Source organism: Somniosus microcephalus, chromosome 14 (assembly GCF_052327205.1).
Source record: "Somniosus microcephalus isolate GS21.2 chromosome 14, FLI_Smic_1.0, whole genome shotgun sequence".
Taxonomy (NCBI): Eukaryota; Metazoa; Chordata; class Chondrichthyes; order Squaliformes; family Somniosidae; genus Somniosus; species Somniosus microcephalus.
The window spans coordinates 77,174,822-77,198,865 of NC_141000.1; the positions used below are offsets into that span (position 1 = coordinate 77,174,822).

The 24,044-nt window shown below is 46.0% G+C and overlaps 1 protein-coding gene across 2 annotated transcripts in view; it reads left to right on the plus strand.

Moving 5' to 3' along the window:
- casq2 (calsequestrin 2) overlaps positions 1-24,044 on the plus strand; it is a 54,636-nt gene that overhangs the window by 13,029 nt on the left and 17,563 nt on the right. For both annotated transcript variants that reach the window (XM_086006738.1, XM_086006737.1), the window contains exons 4-5: positions 5,537-5,637; positions 15,977-16,088. In XM_086006738.1, coding sequence (XP_085862864.1) covers positions 5,537-5,637; positions 15,977-16,088 — 213 coding nt within the window. The remainder of the gene's footprint in view (positions 1-5,536; positions 5,638-15,976; positions 16,089-24,044) is intronic.

Sequence of the window (24,044 nt, forward strand, 5' to 3'; positions counted from 1 at the left end):
AGTGTAAGATCATTCTCTTCAAGCAGCCGCTTTTGTGTTCCTTCTTTCGACAATCCACACACGAATTTGTCTCTCAGTGCCTCTGTCAGGCTTTCCCCAAACTGGCAGTATTTCGCTAGCTTACGCAGTTCAATTAAATACTCCGCGTTGCTTTCCTCTTTCAGTTGCGTTCTCGCATAAAATTTAAATCGTTCCGCTAACATCAGCGGTGTGGGGTTCAAATGATTTTTCAGGACAGCCACAATTTTAGCGAAAGTCTGATCCGTCGGTTTAGCTGGTGATAGAAGATGCTTCAATAGCCCGTATGTCTTCGCACCCATTGAGTTTAGTAAGGTTAGTGCTTTATCTTCATCTGATATTTTATTTGCCTTACAATATATCTCTATGCGTTCTACATACGTGGCCCAATCTTCAACATCGGGATCGAAATCGTTGATGTTACCACGCTTAGGCATCTTCGCAACCTTCTTGAGAAACACAAAGAAATTTCTCTTTTCTTTTTTTTTCCAAAATGGCGGTTTCCCGCGCTTGTCTTCTTCCCCCGCCTATGAAAATGGCGGCTTCCCGCGTTTGCCTTTCTCCCCCCGCTGGCTGTAATGGCGATTGCCGTATTGCTGTGTTCGCCCTCCCCAGCGGTTTTCAAATCGTGCCTCCCAGCCCCTCTTGCAGTCCGGTCCTTTCCCCCCCGGCTGCGGCTGAGTTCTCCGCGTTTTTTTTAAATTTTCTCCCGCGCCTTACGATCGTGCCTCCCAGCCCCTCTTGCAGTCCAGTCCTTTCCCCCCCGGCTGCGGCTGAGTTCTCCGCGTTTTTTAAAATTTTCTCCCGCGCCTTACAATCGTCCCGGTCGCTGCGCCTCGCGGCCTCGGTAGCTGCCCGGCCTTTTTCACCGGTCGCGGTCGAGCTCTCTCTCGATGCTGTTGCGTCTCCCAGCCCGCTTGCAGCCTGGTCTCTCACACCGGCTGCGTTTGTATTCACCGCGGCTTCCGTGCCTTACGCTGCCCCAGTCTCAGCGCCTCTGGCCCCGACTTCTGTCCGGCTCTTTTCCCCGGCCGTGGTCGAGTTCTCCGCCCTTATATCCTCCGTTTTTTAATTTTCTCCCCTACTCACAGTCAACGTGGCCGACTTGCTGCTCGTCGCTGATTGGCTTACCCACCACCGTGATAGAAGGGATGGTCACTGCCTGTTGCTGATGGAAGGCTTCGTGTCAGAATTCTTCCTTTGCTCTGCAGACCCGAGTCTTCTCTCAGCAGAATGATGAGGGCGGATGCCTCCTCTCGACGCCCGTTAAACTGCCTTGGATGTATCTCTGCCGCAGGGTAAGATTGTACTCGTCGCCACTGTTAAGTCTGTGTGTTATAATGAGAATTACTACACAGACCACAAGAGTAAACTTTAACAGGTCTTTACTAGTTGAAGGTCAGGGCGGAACTGCCCAATAAATCATTACACAGCACTTATATACCGATGTGGTCACCACCGGTATTACAGTATACAGCAGCCAAGATAAAGTAGTGCAACCCTTAAAATAGTTCTCTTAAAGGTGGAACGGTTACATACACTACAGACATCCAGCTGCATAAGGTGGGTGTGAAACAGATTGCCCAATTTGGCACTTCAGGGCACCCTGCCCAGAAAACACCAGGGCACATTTGGCCATAGATGGTAAGCACCTCAGTGCACACTACCTGCAGGACTGGGGAACAGATGGAGAAGAAGTAGACGCAAAGAAAGAACTTGCATTTATATAGCACCTTTTATGTTCTCAGGACGTCACAAAGCACTTCACAGGCAATTAATTACTTTTGAAATGAAGTCACTGCTGTTATGTAGGCAAATATGGGAGCCAATTTGTACACAGCAAGGTCCCACAAACAACAATGAGATAAATAACTATCTAATATGTTTTAGTGGTGTTGATTGAGAGATAAATGTTGGCCAGGACACCAGCTTCTTCAAATAATACCATGGGATATTTTACATCCACCTGAACAGGCAGACAGAGCCTTGGCTTAACGTCTCATGTGAGAGACAGTACCTCTGACCACATAACACTCTCTCAGCACCATACTGAAGTGTTAGCCTGGATTGTGTGCTCAAGCCCCAGAGAGAGGCTTGGACCTATGTCATAAGAACATAAGAAATAGGAGCAGGAGTAGGCCAATCGGCCCCTCGAGCCTACTCCACCATTCAATAAGATCATGGCTGATCTGATCCTAACCTCAAATCTACTATCACTCTACATCCCACCCAAACCCATGTGATCGCCTGGGAGAGGCGAAAAACCAGATAAAAAACCCAATGGCCAATTTGGGAGAAAAAATCTGGGAAATTCCTCTCCGACCCATCTAGGCGATCGAAACTCGTCCAGGAGATCACTGTCCCTATATTTTCTACAGTACTTACCTTCTGTAAAAGGTGATCTCCACCCCAGCCAGGAACAGGAATAGAACCATCTCCTGAAATCTAACACATAATTAGAACACAAGAAGTAGGAGCAAAACCAGGCTACACGGCCCCTGGGCCCGCTCCGTTACCCACAGGGCCATGACTGTTCCGAACCTAGACTCATATCCAATTTCCTGCCCGCTCCCCGTAACCCTTAATTCCCTTTACTTCTAGGAAACTATCTATCTCTGTTTTTAAATTTATTTAATGATGTAGTTTCCACAGCTTTCTGGGGCAGCAAATTCCACAAACCTACCACCCTCTGAGTGAAGAAGTTTCTCCTCATCTCAGTTTTGAAAGAGCAGCCCCTTATTTTAAGATTATGCCCCCTAGTTCTAGTTTCACCCATCATTGGGAACATCCTCACCGCATCCACCCGATCAAGCCCCTTCACAATCTTGTATGTTTCAATAAGATCGCCTCTCATTCTTCTGAACTCCAATGAGTAGAGTCCCAATCTACTCAACCTCTCCTCATATGACCACCCCCTCATCCCCGGGATTAACCGAGTGAACCTTCTTTGTACTGACTCGAGAGCAAGTATGTCTTTTCTTAAGATAACAACAGAAAATGCTGGAAAAACTCAGCAAGTCAGGCAACATCCGTGGAGAGAAATTTGAGTTGACGTTTCGGGTTTGACCCTTTTGAAGAAGGGTCAAACCCGAAACGTCAACTCAAATTTCTCTCCACGGATGTTGCCTGACTTGCTGAGTTTTTCCAGCATTTTCTGTTGTTATTTCGGATTTCCAACATCTGCAGTATTTTGCTATCGTACTAGTCTTTTCTTAAGTATGGACACCAAAACTGTATGCAGTATTCCAGGTGCGGTCTCACCAATACCTTGTACAACTGCAACAATACCTCCCTGTTTTTATATTCTATCCGCCTAGCAATAAAAGCCAACATTCCATTGGCCTTCTTGATCACTTGCTGCACCTGCATACTAACTTTTTGAGTTTCGTGCACCAGGACCCCCAGATCCCTTTGTACTTCAGTACTTTCCAGTTTCTTGCCATTAAGATAATAACTTGCTCTATGATTTTTCCTGCCAAAGTGCATAACCTCACACTTTTCAGTATTGTATTCCATCTGCCAAATCTCTGCCCACTTACTTAGCCTGCCTATGTCCCTTTGCAGGTTTTTTATGTCCTCCTCACTCACTACTTTCCTTCCCATCTTTGTATCATCTGCAAACTTTGATATGTTACACTCGGTCCCCTCCTCCAAATCGTTAATATAGATTGTAAAGAGTTGGGGACCCAGCACTGACCCCTGCGGAACACCACTAGTTACTGATTGCCAGTCTGAGAATGAACCATTTATCCCAACTCTCTGCTTTCTGTTAGATAGCCAATCCTCCACCCATGCCAGAATATTACCCCCAAGCCCGTGATTTTTTATCTTGAGCAATAATCTTTTGTGTGGCACCTTGTCAAATGCCTTTTGGAAGTCTAAATACACTTCGTCCACTGGTTCCCCTTTATCCACCCTGTATGTTACTTCCTCAAAGAACTCAAGCAAATTTGTCAAACTTGACTTCCCCTTCATAAAACCATGCTGACTTTGTCCTATTAAATTATGTTTATCCAAATGTCCCGTTACTGTCTCCTTAATAATGGACTCAAAAATTTTACCAACCACAGATGTTAGGCTAACAGGTCTATAGTTTCCAGCCTTCTGCCTACTACCCTTTTTAAATAAGGGTGTTACATTAGCAGTTTTCCAATCTGCTGGGACCTTTGCTGAGTCCAGGGAGTTTTGGAAAATTATTACCAATGCATCCACAATCCCTACCGCCACTTCCGTCAAGACCCTAGGATGTAAGCCATCAGGTCCAGGGGATTTATCCGCCTTGTGTCCCATTATTTTACCAAGTACCACTTCCTTAGTGATTTTAATCGTATTTAGCTCCTCCCCCCTCTAGAGCCCCCTGTTTGTCCAGTGTTGGGATATTCTTAGTGTCCTCTACCGTAATGACTGATACAAAATAATTGTTCAGCGTTTTTGCCATCTCCATGTTTCCCACCATTAATTTCCCGGTCTCATCCTCTAAGGGACCAACATTTACTTTAGCCACCCTTTTTCTTTTTATATAACTATAGAAACTTTTGCTATCTGTTTTTATATTTTTTGCTAATTTACTTTCATAATCTATCTTCCCTTTCTTAATCAATCTTTTAGTTATTTTTTGCTGTCTTTTAAAGACTTCCCAATCCTCTATTCTTCCACTAAATTTGGCTACCTTATATGCCCTTGTTTTTAGTCGGATACTATCCTTAATTACTTTACTTAGCCACGGATGGCTATCTTTTCTTTTACACCCTTTTTTCCTCAGTGGAATATATTTCTTTTGGAAGTTGTAAAATAACTCCTTAAATGTACACCACTGACTTGTGTGCAAGTATGCTACTACTGAGCCAGACTGACAAGATGGTACATTTAAAGGAATTTGGCAGGGAAGAACACTCAATTGTACCATGTATCTCATGGATTGCCCTAAGGTTGATTCCTGCAAAGTGCTGCCTGTTTCACATGCACTCCACACTAGTCCCATTCAGGGCACACATAGACCTGTAAGTTTTAGAGTATAGTGGGCACGGGTCTGCCTATGGAAATTGAATTTTGCTGTGAAAACTAATAGAGAGTTGGGAGAAAGCTTGAATTGTAACGGCTATTCATCTCTGTTGTTTGCCTACATAACAAGTCACTTCATTTCAAAAGTAATTCATTGTGTGACACATGTAAAGCATGTGACTTGAAACAGTGCCATCTGATTGGGGACACTATAAATGCAGGTACTATATATATATTTTTTAAAACCTAATGAAATGTAAAATTCCAGTACATTTACAACAGCAAGTGAATTATAATGAAAAAGAAAAGGTGAAATGTTGGTGGTGGGGGGAGGGAGCAAAATCATCAGCTGAGTACAGCTGCTTGTTGAAACACTCAAAGCTGAACAGTAAAAGTCTATGGCAATGTGATTTTATTCTCTGTGGTGGTTCAGTGCTGTGGGATACTAAGGTGCTTCATCATAATGTCTAGTTTCTTGACTGTGTTCTATTTCACTTACAGTCCCCATTTTTCACAGGTCTGATAGAAATCGGGAGCGTGTATATTTTTAAAGATGATCATCTGATTGAGTATGATGGCGAGCTGTCTCCTGAAGTCCTGGTAGAATTTCTTCTGGATGTAAGTAAAATACATTCTGTGGACACCAATATCTTTCGTAGTATGAATCTTATTTTCAGATGATTAAATATGTTTTGTTTTGTCAATTTTCTTGAGGCATATGATTTCATGGCCACAAGTACTTTGCCCAAGTAGGCATTTTTCATGTGTGCATGTTCGTGTCAGCAGCTACTTAGCCATGCAGAACAGTTGAGTCCAGTTTTTCCTCACCTGACATCCGTACATGTACTTTCCAGCAGAGGCCATTGGATAGCGATCAGGACCAGAATCTCAGATTGATTTTTTTGCTCCCCACCTCAGGACATGAGGCAAATTGTAGCACTCGATTGCTGCTTTAACTAACATAAGCTACATAGAATGCTGAACTATATAACCAAAACAGTAGCGTACAGGCCAGAGGAATTGGTACTGAAACTGTATAGTGCTCTGGACAGACCACATGTTTTTAGTTTTGTGCCTAGCTCTGGTCACCAAGACAGGGAAGACATTCAAGAGCTGGAGGCAGTGCAGAGAAGAGCCACAAGGCTGATCTCTAGTGTTAAAGATATGAGTTATGAGAAAGGACTTGAGAGGCATGGGCTATTAGTCTTGTAAGGAGGTAGCTGAGACATGATCTTATTGAGGTACAAAAGATAGTTAAGAGAATGGAAAAGGCAGATATGGAATATTGCTTTAAATCAAATTATGAGTAGTAGGAGGGACTAAGAGACACAAGTTCAAACTTGTAAAAGTCAAATTAGGACTGCTATCAGGAAGTTCTCCACACAAGAGTGTCAAATACACGGAATAGACTCCTGGATAGACTACTGGAGGCAAAATCCTTAAAGTTTATAAACAATAGAGTCGACTTTAGGGTCTTTATGGATGGATAAACTAAGATGGGCTAAATGGCCTTCCTCATTCATAATTATCTTGTTGTCAGCACAGACTGGGAATAAAACTTGTGACCTTGTGGCCTGTATGGCTTAATACCACACTATGTAGTGCCTTTATCTGGTAGGCCAACTTTTTATTTGTTCTCAGGATGTAGACGATGCTGGCAAGGCCAGATTTATTATCCGTCCTAATTGCCCTGGAAAGGTGGTGGTGGGCCTTCTACTTGAACTGACACAGTCCTTGTAGTGGTGGGGCTCCTACAATGTTTTTAGGTAAGGAATTCCAGGACATTAACCCAGCAACGATGAAGGAACAGTGCTCTATGTCCAAGTTAGGATGGTGTGTGACTTGGAGGGGACTTGGAGATGATGGTGTTCCCATGACATTACTGCTTTTGTCCTTCATGGAAGTAGAGGTCGGAGGGGAGGAAAGTATTGTTGAAGCAACCTTGGTGAGTTGTTGCAGTGCATCCTGTAGATCGTACATACTGCAGCCACAATGTGCTGGTGGTGCAGGGGGATAAATATTGAGTCCAGTGGCAGGGGCGATGACCAAGCAAACTGCTCAATCCTAGCTGCTGTTGAGCTTCATGAGCACCTGCACCCATCCAGGGGAGTGGTGAGTATTCCATCAACCTCCTCACTTGAGTCTTGTAGATGGTGGAGAGGATTTGAGGGGTAAGAAAATGAGCCACTCATCACAGAATACTTAGTTTTACCCTGCTCTTGTAGCCACGATGTTATAGTTGATTCACTTCAGCTTCTGGTTAGTGGTGACCCCAAGATGTTGATGGCAAGATGCTTGGTGAGGGTGGTGTTATTGAAGGCCAATGGGAGATGGCTGAGCTTTCTGTTGTTCGAGGTGGTTACTATTGGGCACTTATTTGGCATGAGTGTTAACTCCCACTTGTCAGCCCAAGTCTGGATGTTATCCAAGTCCTGCTGTGGGCTGACATGGGCTGCTTCATCATCAGAGGAGTTGTGGAAATCATCAGCAAACAGCCCTACTCCTAACTTTATGACAGAGGTCATTGCTGAAACTGGGAGCTTTACTTTCAAATGATAACTAAATGCACTTATAAAGCTCTAAATTATAAATTGGGGTTATCAAAACCTTGAATTTAAGGCTGTGATACATCAGGAGAGAGTTTTACTGGCACTGCTGGACCAGCATTACTGAACAAACTCTTAATACCTGCAGTAGTAGGTATAATATTAATAGATCTTACTTGTTGATCTGTGGCGGTAAAGATAACTCTGCTTTCTGCTAAGTTTTATTTTGCTTTCTTTTGCTGGGAGAGAAAGCAGTTGGGAGATTATTTATAATCGTTTGAAATGAACCATTTATCATTTTATAAATCCCATGAATGTCGGCCAGGGTACTGACCTCTTCACACCTGTCTAGCATTCCCAGAAAAGCCTCTGCACTCAGATTAACGATGGTTTTCTCCACAGAACAGGAGGCTATGTGGAATAGACTCTCAAATGAAGCAATTAATGCTGTGTAGCTAAAATCTTTAAAAAGAGCTTGATGAGTATCTGGTTACAAATTACATTGAGGATTAAGGATTAAAGAACAGATGATTGGAAACAGTGGAACATAATGATACATGAGCTGGTGGCACATAGAAATGGTCAAGATGATACAATATAAGATAAAAGTTATATAGATATACTCAAGCTTTGATGGTTTGTTCTTGAAATAAGGGTCCTAATGCTTGTTTGAGGCCCCTACTGCAATTTTGGTGTGCCCTGAGACAGCCGGTACTACCAGTTCTACATGTGGCCTTAGAGATGATTCCCCCCCCCACCTCCCACTCTGATGATCACCCCCTCGATCACTGCCACTCCCCCGGTCGCCACCGCACTCCCCCCAATTGCCGCTGTTCTCCTCTCGATCTCTGCCACTCTCCCCCCAATCGGCGCCACTCTCCCCCACTGAGCAAAGACATTGGGGTAGATTTTCCCAAACCTGTCGGGAAGAAGGCGGGACTTCCCCTTTCGGGTTTTTGACCCGCCTACTTCGACGTCCGGCCAATCCGCGCAATTTTCCCTTGATTGACCTTGTTGAGCCCACCCAGCGGGCTCAGCAGGCCAATTAAGGGCCACTCGGCAACAGGTGATGTCACAGACTGAAATTTCATCTGTCTAGAGTTCTTGACAGATGAAATATCAACGTTTGACAGCTGTTTGAAGCTCTGAAACACTGACAGTCTGAGTTCTACCATGAGTCTGCACAGACTCAGTTAGAACTCTTACCGGCACTCAAAGCTGAAGGCTGTCACTTTTCACAGATCGCAGCCGTTCAGCTTTCAGTTCCGGCTGAGTGATGCGCTCCCGACTGCTACAGGAAGAAAGGCTGTGAAGGTAAGTACAGGTAAGTAAAAGTTCTTTACACACTTTAGACACACCAAACACACTTACCTTTACACTCATGCACCCATCACTTACCTGAGCGCCAACATCGCGACCCCTCCAACTCCTTCAACCCGACGGCCCGCCTGCTCTAACCTGGCGTGGTTTGGAGCTGTCGGGAAACCCACATGAAACCCCTCAAAATAGGGATTAGGCTAAAAACTGCCTGTTAACTACCTGTTAACAGGCAGTTAATTGGCACTAATCCCTTCCCGCCTGGTTTCGGCGGGTCCCAGTGCGGGGCAGGTACCCACCGCCCCTGAAATTTATGTGGGGCGGGGTTTTGGGCGGGATGGTGTCAGGACCCCCAAATTCAGGATTTCCACCCCCCCCCCCACACGCCTGAAGCCCCGCCTGATGGCTCCACGAAAATCTAGCCCAATATTCACTCCGTCGATGAAAAATGTCGTTTTCCATTTTCACCAGATTGATGCAGGAGTAGAAACAGTGGGGGCTGGCTCTTCGGCGAACGGGGCTAACTTTTGCTAATCCAACTGGGAAAACTCCTAACAGCAGAGGAGCACGTCAGGTTATCTGTTCCTCAGCCGTCCCCTGCACCGATAAGAATAGTATACCATCCTTTTTGACACAATGAAAGAGTGTGTGCAAAAAGATAATGGTTATGAACAACGTTTTAAATTTACCTTTTAGAGGGTGTGGGAGTTTCCACTGGTTTTATGTCATGCTTGATAGGTCCTGGCGTAATAAAACTCACTACGCACTTGGTTTGAGCATAAAGCAAGGCTTTAATCAACTTGTTTCAGAACATGGAGGTCTAGTTGTACTTCACTAGTTCCTTGTCTTACAAAATGTCCCTGGGAAGCTCGGGCCAACGCCCGAGTATTTATACTCCTTGGACGGCGCCACCAGCTGGCCGTCCAGCATTATTTCACGAGTAGTTTCTTGATGAATGATGAGATTTATAACATTCTTCCTGCCTAAAAGATTTGGAAGTCCGACGACTTCCTCTTAGCGGATCAGGCAGACCATGAATAGCCGCAGTCTCTTAGATTTTTATTTATGGCTAGAAGGCACGTCTCCCCGGACTGTGTCTTGGTCCCTGGGCTGCTTGATCCGTACCGGTGGATCGACAGGGCACGTGTTGCTCTGATCGACCCGAGGGAGGCTGGGGAGATTGTGACTCCGGGTGCGGGTCCCCACAGGCGCAGAACTGGCTTCATCCTGTTGGATAGCTGGGGATTGACCGGCGTCCTGGCCTCAGGTGGCCATCCCACGGGGAGCGCTCGGCTCCCCGAGTGGATCCAGTGGGGCAGCTGGCAGATCTCTCGATGCCCCAGGTAGGGCGTCATCTTCGGGGGAGCGCAGAGTGTCGGCATCATCCCTGTGGGTCCCTCTATCGGTTGGATCCGTGGAACCAGCCGGACAGGGAGCCAGGTCCCGAAGCGAAACGGTGGACTCCCGGCCATCCGGGTACCGCACGTGCGTGTACGTGGGGTTGACGTCCATGAGTTCTACCTCGTCGACGAGAGGATCGGTTTTAGATGATCGGACGAATCTTCAGAGCAGCACGGGGCCGGGAGCTGCCAACCATGACGGTAGAGACGTCCCATGGGTGGAGTGACGCTGGAAGCTGAAGAATCGCTTGTGAGGTGTGACATTGGTAGATGTAGAAAGGAGAGACCTGATGGAATGCAACACGTCAGGGAGCATAGTTTCCCACTGCTGGTCTGGTAGGTTGCGTGACCTCAGCGCAAGACGAACAGCGTTCCAAATGATAGCGTTGTATCTCTCAACCTGTCCGTTACCGATGAGATGGTACGGTGTCGTTTTACTTGTGGCGATTCCCCGTTGGGAGAGATAACTTTTGAGTTCGCTTGACATGAAGGAGGGACCCCGATCAGAGTGGATGAAATTGGCCGTACCGCAAAGGGAAAAAACTTGATCAAGGCATTTGGTCACTGTGGAAGTAAACATATTGGGACAAGGGAAAGCAAAGGGAAAGCGTGAATATTCGTCCACCATAGTCAGTAAGTAGGTGTTTCGCGTTGAGGAGGGCAATGGCCCTTTAAAGTCAATGCTGAGTCGCTGCATAGTGTGTATGAGCGAGCCATCTGCTGGACAGAAGAATTGCAGTTTTAATTCCGCACAAATTCTACAGGAGGAGCACATTCTTTTCACATCTTCCGTATAAAATGGGAGATTTTTAGATCGCACAAAGTGCAACATACAGGTAACGCCAGGATGGCATAAGTCAGTATGAAGATCCGCCAGAGTCAAAGTTGACATAGAAGAGCAGAATGCCCGCGTGAGGGTATCCGGGGCCACATTCTCTTTGCCGGGTCAATAATGTATGGTGTATCCAAAGGCGGCCAATTCCATCCTCCAGAGTTGTATTTTGTTATTCTTGATCTTAGTGCGTTTCCGGTTATCCAGCATAAAGGCCACAGAGCGCTGATCGGTTATAAGTGTGAAATGGCGACGAGCGAGAAAATGACTCCATTTACATACCCTGTTCCTGGGACTAGGGACAGGGTCACTGGCAAGGCTTGGAAGCTAAGCAGAGCCAGGCCTGGTTAGTACCTGGAGGGGTGACCATCAGGGAAGACCAGGTGCAGAAGGTCACGGAAGGAGCCCCGAGGAGGGGCGGTTGGTGAGAAGGTCACAGAAGGAGCCCCGGGAGGGGCGGCTGGTGAGCAGGCCCAGGCGTTGGGCTGAAGATTGTCGGACAGGAGGAATGGTGGAAATGGAATGGCGGCGCGCACAGACGCAGCGGCTTTGCTTCTCCCAGGACGGTGCTATTTACGTTTAATGTTAATGTTATTTGTACTGGACTCATGGGAGCTTGCAAGATCACATTTCGTTGTTCATGTACTTGTGCATTGTACAATGACAATAAAAAGTTGAATTATTATGAATTATGATGGCCGTAGCCTCCTTCTCGACAGGAGGATAATGGAGCTCGCTACCCTGCAAAGTTCTGGACAGAAATGCCACGGGTCGACCACCTTGATTCAAGGTAGCAGAGATCGCCACATCTGATGCATCGCACTCGACCACCAAAGGAAGATTTTCATCAAGTGGAACGAAGCGTGGCTTTTTCCAGTTGTCGCTTGAGGAGGTTGAAAGCTGAAATAGCCGTTGCCCCTAATGGAAATGACTTTGCGTGAAGCAAGGGCTGGATCTTGTCGGAGAAGTGGGGTATCCATTTCGCATAATAGGCGAACATGCAGAGTGCCCGACGAAGAGAGCCGAGATTTGTAGGGAGAGGGAGCTCCTGAAGCGGACAAAGTCGCTCCAGATCTGGTTTGATGACACCGTTGCCCACCCAGTAGCCAAGGATGTTGACTGATGGTACTGATTTTACAGATTTGGACTCATTTAAGGTTAATTTGCGACGACGGAGAACGTCAAAAAATTTCTGGAGGTTGGCATCATGCTCCTTCTGGTCATGACCAGCAATGGTGATATTATCCAGATATGGAAAAGTGTCCGTTAAGTTCTCCTGTTTGACTAGGCTATCCATTGCCCGTTGAAAGACGGCCACCCCATTGGTGACCCCAAAGGGAAGGCGACAAAACTGGTAAAGCCGACCATTGGCCTCAAAGGCCGTATACTTCTTGTCAGAGTCCTTTAACGGCACTTGATGATATGCGCTCTTTAAATCAAAAGTTGAAAATACCTTGTAGTTGGCAAGGTTATTGACCATGTCATTGATGCGTGGTAGTGGGTAGGCATCCAGGTCAGTATACTGGTTAATAGTTTGTGAGTAATCGATGCAAAGACGTTTCTTGTGTTGCTTCAGAGGATTTTTGACAACGACGACTTGAGCCCGCCAGAAAGATGAACATGGCTCAATGATACCGTCAGCTAGAAGGCAGGAGATTTCTGCCTCGATAAAGGATCGATCATCTTGGCTGAAACATCGTGATTTAGTGACTATTGGTTTACATCGGGGGGAAAGATTGGCAAACAAGGAGGGCTCGTCGAGCGAAGCCGCCGAAAGCACACAAAACGGTACTTTGGAAATAGTAAGCTCCGGCTTTGACCTTCCAAACTCGAAAGTGAGTCTTTTGTGTTGTTTCTGGAAATCCTGTCCCAGGAGCACATCACTGCATAGGTTCTTGAGCACCCCGAGCCGGGTGGAGAAATAAGTGCAGCCATTGAGAATAAGGTCGACAAGACAAAATCCGGAAGAATTGGTGGTCAGTGTCGTCAGAACCATTGCAATTTCCCTGTCCGAGGGGTAAATACGCAGTTTTAACTTACTGACAGCCCGCTCACTAATGAAGCTGTCAGAGCTGCATGAGTCGATTAGTGCACTCAAAATGTGTCCATTTACCGAAACCTTCGTGGCTGCATGGGACAGACTTTGGGGAAAAACAGCTGTGATGGGAGGAGGGGCAGTTTTACCTTTGACAGCTGTAACCTTAGTAGTGGTTCTTGGGGGAGGAGCAGTTTTATAGATTGCAGCTGTAACCTTAGTAGTGGCTCTTGGGGGAGGAGCTGTTTTATAGATTGCAGCTGTAACCTTAGTAGTGGCTCTTGGGGGAGGAGCAGTTTTATAGATAGTAGCTGCAAAACTAACAGGAGCTCTCGACCGGTATACCTTAGAAAAGTGGCCTTTCTTACTAACAGCGGCTCTTGACTGGCATACCTTAGAAAAGTGACCTTTTTTGCTGCAATGATTGCAGGTCGCGTTACGAGCTGGACAAAATTTCTTATAATGGAACGCACCTCCACAGAAGAAACACTTCCTTCCAGATTGCCAAGATGCCGTTAGGGCGGGGTCGTCAGCAGTGTAGGTTTCTAGGGTAGGGTTGTCATCAGCCGGGTTGGAGTCGTCATCCGTGAGGGCTTCCGCCCGAGGCCTATCGAGAGAGTTACTAAAAGTGATAGCAGCAGCCCGTGCACGTGGTGAAAGATAGGTGTCTGCATTCCTCTTTGCTAAGTCCAGAGAACATGCCTGGTCATAGGCAGCCTGTAACTTGAGGGTTTTATTCTCCAACAGATGCTGACGTATGAAGGGAGACGCAATCCCAGTAATAAAGGAATCACGAATTAACTCCTCCTGGTACTGCTCAGCTGTAACAGCTTTAAGATTACAATCCTTGCTGAGCCTGCGAAGTTTCTGAAGGAATTCATCAAGTGATTCCCCGGGTTGTTGTCAAGTTGTGGCCAGTAGATGCCGAGCAAAAATTTCATTTGGGGACTTGACATATAGCTGCTGTAGTATTTGGATAGCGGCGTCATAGTCTACACAGTCTTCGATATAATCAAACACATGAGGGGATACATAATTAGCAAGTATCTCTAATTTATTAGGAACATTTTCACCACACACCCTGAGGAATTTGCTGAAAGTACGATACCAGTGTTTCCATACCTTAGCAGCTGTAAGTGAATTCGGGTCCAGGTCGAGACGGGCGGGTCTGAGTAGTTTCTCCATGATGGATCGATTACTTGTCTGAGTTCTCTTCTACGGTTCGAGTCGTAGCTGGCTGTTCCCGAATCACCCAAAGCATGGAGTCGATATCAAGTTGATTAAATTGACGTAATAAAACTCACTACGCACTTGGTTTGAGCATAAAGCAAGTCTTTAATCAACTTGTTTCAGAACATGGAGGTCTAGTTGTACTTCACTAGTTCCTTGTCTTACAAAATGTCCCTGGAAAGCTGGGGCCGACGCCCGAGTATTTATACTCCTTGGATGGCGCCACCAGCTGGCCGTTCAGCATTATTTCACGAGTAGTTTCTTGATGAATGATGAGATTTATAACAGGTCCCACAAGAATGTTTGGAAAAATGAGGAGCATACATACCTTCACCTTCCTTCTGATACCAGCAAATGTCATTTGTAGCTGGTACCTGGCTTGGCCAAGGAGCTCCCTCCATGCAGCTTACATCAGTGGGTTTATTGGAGGGTGGCCTTCATCTTCAAATAAGCCCACCCTCCTTTGGTAAACCTCCTGCAGCAGAGCTTCCAGCTCCTCATCAACAAGGGCAGTCTTGCCACCATAAAAGGTTTCTCAATTTTTCACTCACCACCACAACTTCCCTTTTTACTGAGAGCTGCAGCCCTTTAAGATTTGTGTTTTACACTCTCCAGCTAAGTGTGCTTTAGGCCCAGTTCACTGGGCAAGCTTTACATGTGCTAGTAGCCTATTCAAATTTGGGGGAGGGACTCCCATCAGAAAATTTTGTGTGGCCTACCCTCTGAACAAGTGAGACTGGGCTGTGGGCCATCTCAACTCCATTTTTGTATTTATCGGAAAATTGGATTTATAACATCATATTGAGGACAAATTATAGAGTTGATGGAGTGAATGTCCATGTTTACAGTATTGAATATGCACCATAGGGCAATATTTTCCCAGCATATATGAGGTAGTTGGTTTTAGAGGCACAAGAATATCAATTATATTCTAGTTTCTTTAAGTTTTGTTGGCATATTTTGGTGATTTTTTCGTGTTAGTCAAGGTGAGGGATGTCGGTACTGGGGAATGAAACACTTGTCCACATTGGGCACTTGGTATCAGGATCAAACAGTCCAAGGGCAGGCACAACATGGGCAAATGGAGAGTAAAGCTCTCTTGTGCCCTAATAATGTGCCTTAACCCTTCCTCAAGTGGAGACTGGAGATCAGGCTCTGAATTCTGGGTCGCCATCCAGTGGGATATTTGTGTCCGGTGGGTGTGTTTGGCCGTCTCCTCATCATATGGGTTGTGTGATCCCATAAAACCCTCCCGCAATATAGGACTAATCACCTTATCGGCTGGTATAAAGATGGTTACGGTCATGGAAGGAGTGTTCACATCACGACCTGTCAGACTGTAATTAGCCTGGAAATCTACTCTTCACCAAAGTGGGAGCGTGTGAAGATATGAAAACAACAACAACCCTTCCTCAGAAGAGCATCTCTTACTGAAACAATGTAGTAAAATCCAGTGTTATGAGCAGGTGATATCCACAATACAGCTGTATTTAGTTCAGAATTTGGGGGGTAAGTTATTGAAGGACTTTTTTTATGCAGAAAATATAATATTGCTTAACGCTGAGATCAATACCAGAGCTTTTTTTTTTGTCAACAGGTGACAGAAGACCCAGTGGAAATCATTGAATCTCGGGCGGAGGTTCGCTCTTTTGAAAGAACTGATGAAGTGATCAAATTGATCGGACACTTTAAAAGCGAGGATTCTGAACGTGAGTCACCACCAATTATAACCTCCAGCCTGTTGTGCCACTGTAACTTTCAATGGAAAGGCATCACTTTAAAAGCTTAACTCTAAGTATAAAAGATTTTGTAACCTCAGAAAACCTTCACTTAACAATATAAAATGTTATGATATAAAAAAAATAGAATTTATGGGCTGTGCCTACATTATGGCAATTTCTAAAGTATTGTGAATGTATCTAAACACACTAGGAAGCTCACAGTGGATCTACTGAATCTGTGCTTTGTATAAACTTGCTCTGTGTGTAAAGTTTAAAACATCTTTAAACTTGGGGAGGATTGTAATGACAATTTAATAAAAGAATTGAGGTTGGAAATTACTGTCAGATCTTATCATTAGAGGAATTAACTTGTTTGTAATTATTTATTCCATGGAATGCTAGGATGTCTTGTTTAAGTGATGTATTCAGTATACTTAGTTAATAATGAACCATAAAGTGCAATTTTGCTGCACTGATAATTTGTACCCCTGTGCACTATAATCAAAGCATTAACCTGTTTAAAAGGGTTAACTCTTCTGTTAACATAGTGGAAAGGAATATGTACAAGGATATAAGGCAGACAGTAATTTCTACCTATAATAACAACAGAAAATGCTGGAAACACTCAGCAGGCCAGGCAGCATCCGTGGAGAGAGAAACAGAGTTAACGTTTCAGGTCTGGGACCCTTCATCAGAACTGGAAAAAGCTGGAGATGTAACAGATATTAAGCAGGTGCAGAGACCGGGGGGGGGGGGTGGGCGGGGGGGGGGGGGCGGAGGCAGGGGGGAATAAGGAATTGAAGAATCATACTGTGCTTATGTAAGAGGCAGGAAAGATAAAATGTTGCAAATGTGAATGGCAAAATCATACATCATGAAAAATGAGGGCAGGGGTTATAGTTTGAAATTGTTGAACTCAGTGTTGAGTCCAGAAGGCTGTAAAGTGCCCAATCGAAAGATGAGGTGCTGTTCCTTGAGCTTCAAGTAAAAAACAATGTAAGAGGCCGAGGACAGAGAGATTAAAGTGGGAGTGAAGCGGTGAATTAAAGTGACAGGCGACCAGAAGCTCAGGGTCACCCTTACGGACTGAACGGAGGTGTTCCACAAAGCGGTTGCCCAATCTGCGTTTGGTCTCCCCAGGAGATCGCATCGTGAGCAGCGAATACAGTATGCTAAATTGCAAGAAGTACAAGTAAATCGCTGTTTCACCTGGAAGGAGTGTTTGGGGCCCTGGACAGTGGGAAGGGAGGAGGTTAAAGCACAGCATGTTCCTTCAATTCCTTCCTCCCCCGCCACCACCACCCCACCACCTCCCTGTCTCTGCACCTGCTTAATATCTGTTACATCTCTGTAATGTATGTACCTTTAAGGGGAGAACTACTTTTTACAGCTCCTGTATACTGTAGTACCGGCAGTGACCACACCTGTATATAAACCCTGAGTAGGGATCTGTACAGTTAGTTCTAGAGTAACCCTCATTCAGTAAACACCTGTTGATCATTCCCTGTAGTCTCTTGTCAAATTATTGAAGGACACAACATCAAGATACACGGATCTAACATTGGCGACGAGCAGATTCAAACCTACCTGCAACTCTGCATCACCTCCCAGGGATTCGCTCCTGGAGAACAGTGGAAGAAGGCCGAGTCCAGAAGCACGGGCGTCGACCACGGGAAACCCCCCAGTCATCCAGTGGAGATTTGAGCATCGCAGGGGAGGCTGTCGAGAGCCAGGCTTGGCTTTCCAGTCACGGTGGTCCAGCGAAACGGGCTGGCAACAGGTACTGCGCAGACCCTTGCCGGACAGCGGCGGCTAGAGCCGACCGACAGCACAGAAAAAGGCCGAGCAGCGTCGACGGGGGGGAGAGAGAGGGTAGAGCGCAGAGGGCGCAGCCGGTGTTCAGGACCGAGCGGCATCAACGCGAGAGAGCAGAGCGCAGCCGGTGTTCAAGGGCCGAGCAGCGTCAATGGGGGAGAGAGGCGCGCAGGGAAACGCGCAGAGCGCAGCCGGTGTTCAAGGGCCGAGCAGCGTCAGTGGGGAAGAAAGGAAAGCGCGGGAGACACCATTTTAAGCCGCAGCGGGGAAGAAAGGAAAGCGCAGGAGACGCCATTTTAAGCCAGTCTAACCACACCCAAAAATGCCGATGAGTGGCAGTATCATAGCGTTCGACAATGAAGTCGAAGATTGGACGACATATGTCGAACGCATAGAAGTATACTGCAAGGCAAATGAAGTGCCAGATGACAAGAAAGCGCTGGTATTGTTGAATTCAATGGGTGCAAAAACGTATGGCTTACTACGAAACCTAGTAACCCCAGAGAAGCCAGTAGAAAAGGATTTTGAAAACATAGTGTCAATCCTACAGGACCACTTAAACCCCACACCGCTGCTGATAGCAGAAAGATTTAAGTTTCACAAAAGGAACCAGCATAAAGATGAAAGTAATGCTGAGTATTTAACGGAACTGCGCAAGCTATCGAAACACTGCCAGTTTGGAACGGGACTAGCAGATACTTTAAGAGACAAGTTTGTGTGTGGGCTTCAAAGTGAAGGAACCCAGAAACGGCTTCTATCAGAAAAGGATCTTACGCTGGACAAGGCTTTCAGCATGGCAGTATCACACGAAGCAGCAGCATGGGGCGCGGCAGAGATACAATGGAGACCGCAAGAATATGGCACAAATGAAATGTCATACGGAACAGTGAAGTGCTATCGCTGCGGCAGAACAACACACGACCATAAGGATTGCTGGTTCAAGGACAAAGTGTGCAGACAGTATGGAAAAGTAGGACACATAGCAAGAGTCTGCAGGTCGGGAAAGAAAACCAGCAGCAAGAAATCTCCACAGGAGAAGTACAAGAAGGTACATAAGGTGACAGAGAGTAGTTCAGACGAACAGAAAAGTGATACAGACTCCGGAAGCAAGGAGCTGGGTTGTCTGAAACTACATAATGTGATCAAAACGGAGGATCACCAAACTATCTGGGTCACGCTCAAGATAGCAGGAGTCCAAGTGAAAATGGAATTGGACACAGGATCAGCCCTAACAGTCATAAATCGAAGGGACTACAAGCGGCTATTCTCACATATACCGTTGAGAGATACAAAGATTATCTTGAAGACGTACACGGGGCAAAAAGTCCACCCCAAAGGAAAAATAAGGGTGAACGTTATATATAATGGCAAGGAAACACCAAAAATGGACCTATATGTATTGCCAGATGGAGGACCAACTCTACTAGGACGTGAATGGATCCGGAAGATACAGCTAGATTGGCATTCCATACAAGCACTGACTGTAGATGCCAAAAAGGATGACGACGTCACACCTGGACGACTGTCAAAAATGCTAACTGACGCACAAGAAGTGTCCCAGCAGGGACTCAGAACACTAAAAGGCATAACAGCGACGATCAAAATAGAGGAAAATGCAACCCCAAAGTTTTTTAAGGCCAGACCGGTACCTTATGCAATCCGCCCAGCCGTCGAAGCAGAGCTGGAAGGTTTGGAACGTTCTGGAGTACTGTCCAAAGTGGACTGGAGTGAGTGGGCTACACCCATCGTTCCTGTAATGAAGATGTCGTTGAGTAATACGCCTGGGGAACCAAAGAAGGTTCGCATCTGTGGGGACTTTAAGGTGACAGTGAACCCAGTCCTTCACACTGTACAATATCCGCTTCCGCGGATTGAAGATATTTTCGCCTCGCTATCGGGAGGGAAACGCTTCACTAAGATTGATCTGGCCCAGGCGTACCTGCAAATGGAGGTAGAAGAAGCCTCGAAACAGTACCTCACGATCAACACTCATAAAGGTCTCTACCAATACAACCGGCTGGTGTTCGGGGTAGCATCAGCTCCAGCTATTTGGCAAAGGGCAATGGAACAAGTCCTGCAAGGGATTCCAGGGACCCAGTGTTATTTGGACGACATCCTGGTCACGGGCGAAAATGACAGTGATCACCTCGCCAACCTGGAGCAGGTGCTCACTAGATTGAAGGAATATGGGCTCCGAGCTAATCGCCACAAATGCGAGTTTTTCCAGAAGCAGATCTCGTATTGTGGCCACGTTATTGATAAAGAGGGGTTACATAAGTCCCCTGAAAAGATTGAGGCAGTAGTCAAGGCTCCAGCACCGGAAAATGTGTCACAACTGAGGTCGTTCCTCGGGCTGGTGAACTACTACCATAAGTTCTTGCAGAATTTGTCTACCGTACTACACCCACTGAACACCCTACTGCAAATGGGGGTACCATGGAAGTGGAGTGACGAATGTAAACGAGTTTTCCAGAAGAGCAAAGCATTGATCACATCAAAAGAGGTGTTGGCTCATTTCAACCCAGCACTACCAATTCGGTTGGCGTGTGATGCATCACCCTATGGCATTGGAGCGGTGCTGTCGCACAAATTCCCGGACGGCTAGGAGAGGCCAGTAGCCTTTGCGTCTCGGTCACTAACCTCAGCCGAGCGTAACTACGCCCAGATTGACAGGGAGGCCCTCAGCCTAGTGTGGGGAGTGAAAAAGTTCAATCACTATCTGCACGGGCAGAAGTTCACCTTGCTGACTGACCACCAACCACTTGTCTCCATCTTTAATCCAAAGAAGGGTGTTCCGGTGATGACTGCGCAACGACTACAAAGATGGTCACTTTTTCTAGGGGCACACCACTATGAGATTGAATATAAGGGCACGAAACAGCATGGAAATGCTGATGGGCTATCACGCCTGCCACTGCCTACTGCGGAGGAAGCACCAGCAGTGGATCCTGTTGAAATATTCCATTCGACTATAGTTGAATACCTACCGGTAACTAACGCTTGTATCGAAAAGGAAACCCGAAATGACCCGACACTGTCTCGGGTATATGATTTGACGGTGAAGGGATGGCCAGCACATGGCGACTCACTGTTGCCAGCATTCTCGACAAGGAGAGAACAGCTGTCAGTGTGCCGGGGGACCTTGATGTGTGGATGCCGAGTGGTAATTCCACCCAAGTTAAGGGAGAGAGTGCTCAATGAGCTTCACGAAGGTCATCTGGGAGGGGTGAAAATGAAATGTCTTGCTAGGGCTTATGTGTGGTGGCCGGGGATCGATCAGCAAATCAAGGACCTGACAAAGAGCTGCTCAGGATGCCAGAAGGTCCAAAATGCACCACCACATGCCCCTCTACACCCATGGGAGTGGCCCTCATCTCCATGGCAACGGGTGCATATTGATTTTGCTGGTCCATTCATGGACTCAATGTTTTTAATAGCCGTGGATGCGCACTTGAAATGGCCTGAGGTGATCAAAATGTCCTCCACCACCACGGAGAAAACTATTGCAGTCCTACGGACCATTTTTGCCAGGAACGGCTTGCCAGAGCAGATTTGCTTTGATAACGGACCACAGTTTGTGTCCGAAGAGTTTCGAAGATTTATGAAAAGGAATGGGGTAAGGCATTACACATCCGCCCCGTATCATCCAGCCACAAACGGATTGGCTGAGAGGTTCGTACAAACCTTTAAAAAAGCAGTAAAGGCCATGTGCGATGACGACATTCCACTGCAGCATAAGGTGGACAATTTCCTGTTAGCCTACAGAAATGCGACACATGCAGTCACCAACCAGGCCCCGGCCATGATGTTCTTTAACCGAAGGTTGAGATCTCGTCTGGATTTGCTCAGACCAAATGTACGAAGAGATGTTGAGAATAAGCAATTCCAGCAGATCAATGAGAAGCCGACAAGGAGCTTCAATGTAGGGCAACCAGTCTTGGCCCGCGACTACCGAACAGAGAAATGGCAACCAGGAACGATATGCACACGGCAGGGGCCACTAATGTACACAGTGGATGTTGGGGAGAACATTGTGAGACGCCATGCTGACCAGATCCTAGAGTCACAGGAACGAGTCAACCCCATGTCTCGCCCATACGTACCTGGTGATGAACCCGACGTACAGGTGGCATCTACCCCAGAAACAGTAGCATCGGAAGCGGATGAACCAACCGACGACAGGGGGCCAGAATCGCCTCCGCACCAGGAGCAAGACACTCGGGAAAGGCGCTATCCAGAAAGGATCAGGAAGCCTCCCCAAAGACTGAATTTATAAATAGACTATTTTTAGCTAATGTTGCATGTTAAAAGTGTTAATTGTAATTAGTTTGATATTTAATTGTTAAATGAGTGTTATGGACTGTTAATCTAAAAAGGGAGGAATTGTAATGTATGTACCTTTAAGGGGAGAACTACTTTTTACAGCTCCTGTATACTGTAGTACCGGCAGTGACCACACCTGTATATAAACCCTGAGTAGTGATCTGTACAGTTAGTTCTAGAGTAACCCTCATTCAGTAAACACCTGTTGATCGTTCCCTGCAGTCTCTTGTCTAATTATTGAAGGACACAACATCAAGATACACGGATCTAACAATCTCCAGCTTTTTCCAGTTCTGATGAAGGGTCCCAGACCTGAAACATTAACTCTGTTTCTCTCTCCACGAATGCTGCCTGGCCTGCTGAGTGTTTCCAGCGTTTTCTGTTGTTATTTCAGATTTCCAGCATCCGCAGTATTTTGCTTTGTAGTAATTTCTACCTGATGTTCTGTAAATGTATACAGAACAAATATAACCCTTTGTCTTAAACAGTTTTAAAATATCTAATGAACATCAAACCTGCTTTTCACATCTCCCTGCAAAAAAGCCTCAATACCAGCTTAGTGTTAAAATATCAACTTCTATCTTAGCCTCGAAGAAAGTTCTAAAAAGGAGCTGGTCAGACTGGCTATCTAACTTTGGAATAGAAGCAAAACCCCATTGTTTGGATACTTCGAATTGGAGAAATGTTCACTGCTGACAGGTTAAGCAGCTGCAGGTTATATGATAGCTTGTCTTTTTACTGCACATAGCATTTCATCCATTATCAGTCTGGATTACAGAGGCAGGCCCACTATTTTTTTCATTAGAGAATCGTATAAGCCAGACAGGGGAATTTTAATAGTGCTGGCTTATACGATTCTCTAATGAAAAAAATAGTAGCAATTTATAACACTTTGGTAGATCAAAGTTTACTTTTCATTGGCTAATGAAAACATTCTTTTATTCCTCTTCAAAGTGGGTTGTAAAACATGACTCTGATATCCTAAATTCAATTTAAGAATAGATTTCCCCAAATAAATGTAAAATGATTCTCTATTTTATACACCAAGTTAATATTTATTGTTCCTGTCATAAAAGATTTTTCAAGACCATAATATTTTCAAATCAACAAATGACATAAAAATAGAAATGAAGAGATATATTATATACACAGACCATCTGGATATATAGGCCCCAAAAATCTACGGCCCTTCTGGCTCACTCCAACCGTACATTCAGCAGAAATCCACTGGAAGGGCTGCAAACTTAGGGTGGGACCCGGATGCTCAAAGTCTTGGCCTTCCCGGGAGTTTCTGGGATGGCCTGATGGTGGTGTAACCCCTGTCTGCCCCAAACAAAGCCATTGACATAGAGGGGAGGGAACTGCTGGGGTTTCTTATGTCTAGAGTTCCCACTTTTCTGACCCTCAGTAAGACCAGACATACCAAGTTGCCAAATGGCAGAAGTAGACCCTACCTGAGGACCAAAGCCAGGATCATGACCTGGGCCCCAAAGAAATATTTTCATAAAGAATTATTTTAAAGCCCTGCCCCGCCCTACACAGGGGCTGCTGGGGACATTTGTCTCTTCTATCTGGGGCGGGGGGAGAACTGCCACCCAACCCAACCCCTCGAATCCGACAAGTTGTGCCAGGCCTTTCCACCATGGGGGGTACCCTAGATGCACCCCTACTAGCATGGGTATCTGCCAGTGCTATGGTAATGAAGGGACCTCCACCTAATCCCATGAACGTTAGCAGGTCAGTGGCAGAGGTTCCAGGCAGGTGCATCCCAGAACTTACATGAGGATGTCACTCCCCACCCCCACC